Source organism: Aplysia californica, unplaced genomic scaffold, assembly GCF_000002075.1.
Source record: "Aplysia californica isolate F4 #8 unplaced genomic scaffold, AplCal3.0 scaffold00852, whole genome shotgun sequence".
In the NCBI taxonomy this organism is placed as follows: domain Eukaryota; kingdom Metazoa; phylum Mollusca; class Gastropoda; order Aplysiida; family Aplysiidae; genus Aplysia; species Aplysia californica.
Window position 1 is genome coordinate 13,976 of NW_004798122.1, and position 1,345 is coordinate 15,320.

At 39.1% G+C, this 1,345-nt stretch overlaps 1 protein-coding gene across 1 annotated transcript in view; it reads left to right on the forward strand.

Moving 5' to 3' along the window:
- LOC106013389 overlaps positions 1 to 300 on the forward strand; it is a 9,314-nt gene extending 9,014 nt beyond the window's left edge. The window contains exon 4 of the mRNA XM_013088990.2: positions 226 to 300. Within this exon, the coding sequence (XP_012944444.2) occupies positions 226 to 300 (75 nt within the window). The remainder of the gene's footprint in view (positions 1 to 225) is intronic.
- Positions 301 to 1,345: the final 1,045 nt, after the last annotated feature.

The following is a 1,345-nucleotide window of genomic DNA, read 5'->3' on the forward strand; positions in this document are numbered from 1 at the left end:
AGAGAGAGAGTAAAAAAGAGAAGTCAGGGTGAGGGGCTAAGAAGTTAAGAAAGAAGGAACTAAATGGACTGACAGACAGACAAACAGACACACAGACAGACAGACAGAAAGACAAACAGAAATGTACTGGGATAAGGGTACATGTGTGCGTTTGCGCGTGTGCGCTTACATTCTGTTATAGAATACAATTGTTTCATGGAGTTACATGCTATTACATGTACTTAGAATAAAGACACAGCGCTGAGAGTCATACAAATTGTTTTAGAGGAACGAAAGCACCGACTCGAGAGGCTAAGATAGTATATGGGGTTTAAAAGGAGAGTTGGGAGGAAATTTACAATAATATTATCTGTTTATAGTTTCAGGGTTCAACTTTCAGGCCCTATTTTTCAATATCTCTATAAAATGTGAGGCAGCGTGGTGGAATCAGGCTCTCGTCAATTTTTGGGCATGCAGAGTTATTGATATCATCTTAAAGCTTGTTCACTTGTCTTTATTTGGATTTTTAAAATATCCATTTAACTTATAATACAAGTCGCGATATTTGCGAAAGAAGGAGGTGGGGGTCACCTGTTTTCAGATGTAAAATTAATGAAAAAAATGGCCGCCAAAGATTAGTTGTTAACTAAGCTTAAGTGTCCGTGATAACTGAAAATTAACATTTTTTTGTGCCTTTAATCAACGTTTTTCAGAAACATCTACAAGAAATGAGTTCTTTAATGGGCATGAAAGGTGCTTAGTCTAAAAACAAAAAATTGATAAAAATTCACAAACCTGCGGAAAAATGCAAGTTTCATCACTTTGATTATTTTGACGAGAGCCTGATTCCACCACGCTGCCTCACAAATGGAGTGGGAAAAGGGGTGGGGAGGAAAATGACCAATATTATCTGTTTATAGTTTCACAGTTCAACTTTTAGGCCCTATTTTTCAATATCTATAAAAAAATTATTAATATTCATCATCCGTCTGTTCCTCTTCTTCTTGCCATCAAAAGGAAATTGAGACTGTCAGGCAGATTTTGTTCTCTGGAACCATAAGACCAATGAAACGCTGGGGCGTTGTTTTTTTTTCAAGTCTAAGAGCTTTTGAAGGGAGAGTGAACATAGAATGACATATCTTTTTCAATTTCCTTTACGTCACCATCGTCGTCATCATCCTCCTTTTCGTCGTCTTCGTCATCCTCATCCTCCTTCTCTTCCTCCTTCTCTTCCTCCTTCTCTTCCTTCTTCTCTTCCTCCTTCTCCTCCTTCTCCTCCTCTTTGTTGTCATTGCCATCGTCCTCGATATCGTCCTCCCCTTCCCCCTCCCCATCCTATTCCACCCTGCCCTCATCCTCCTACTCC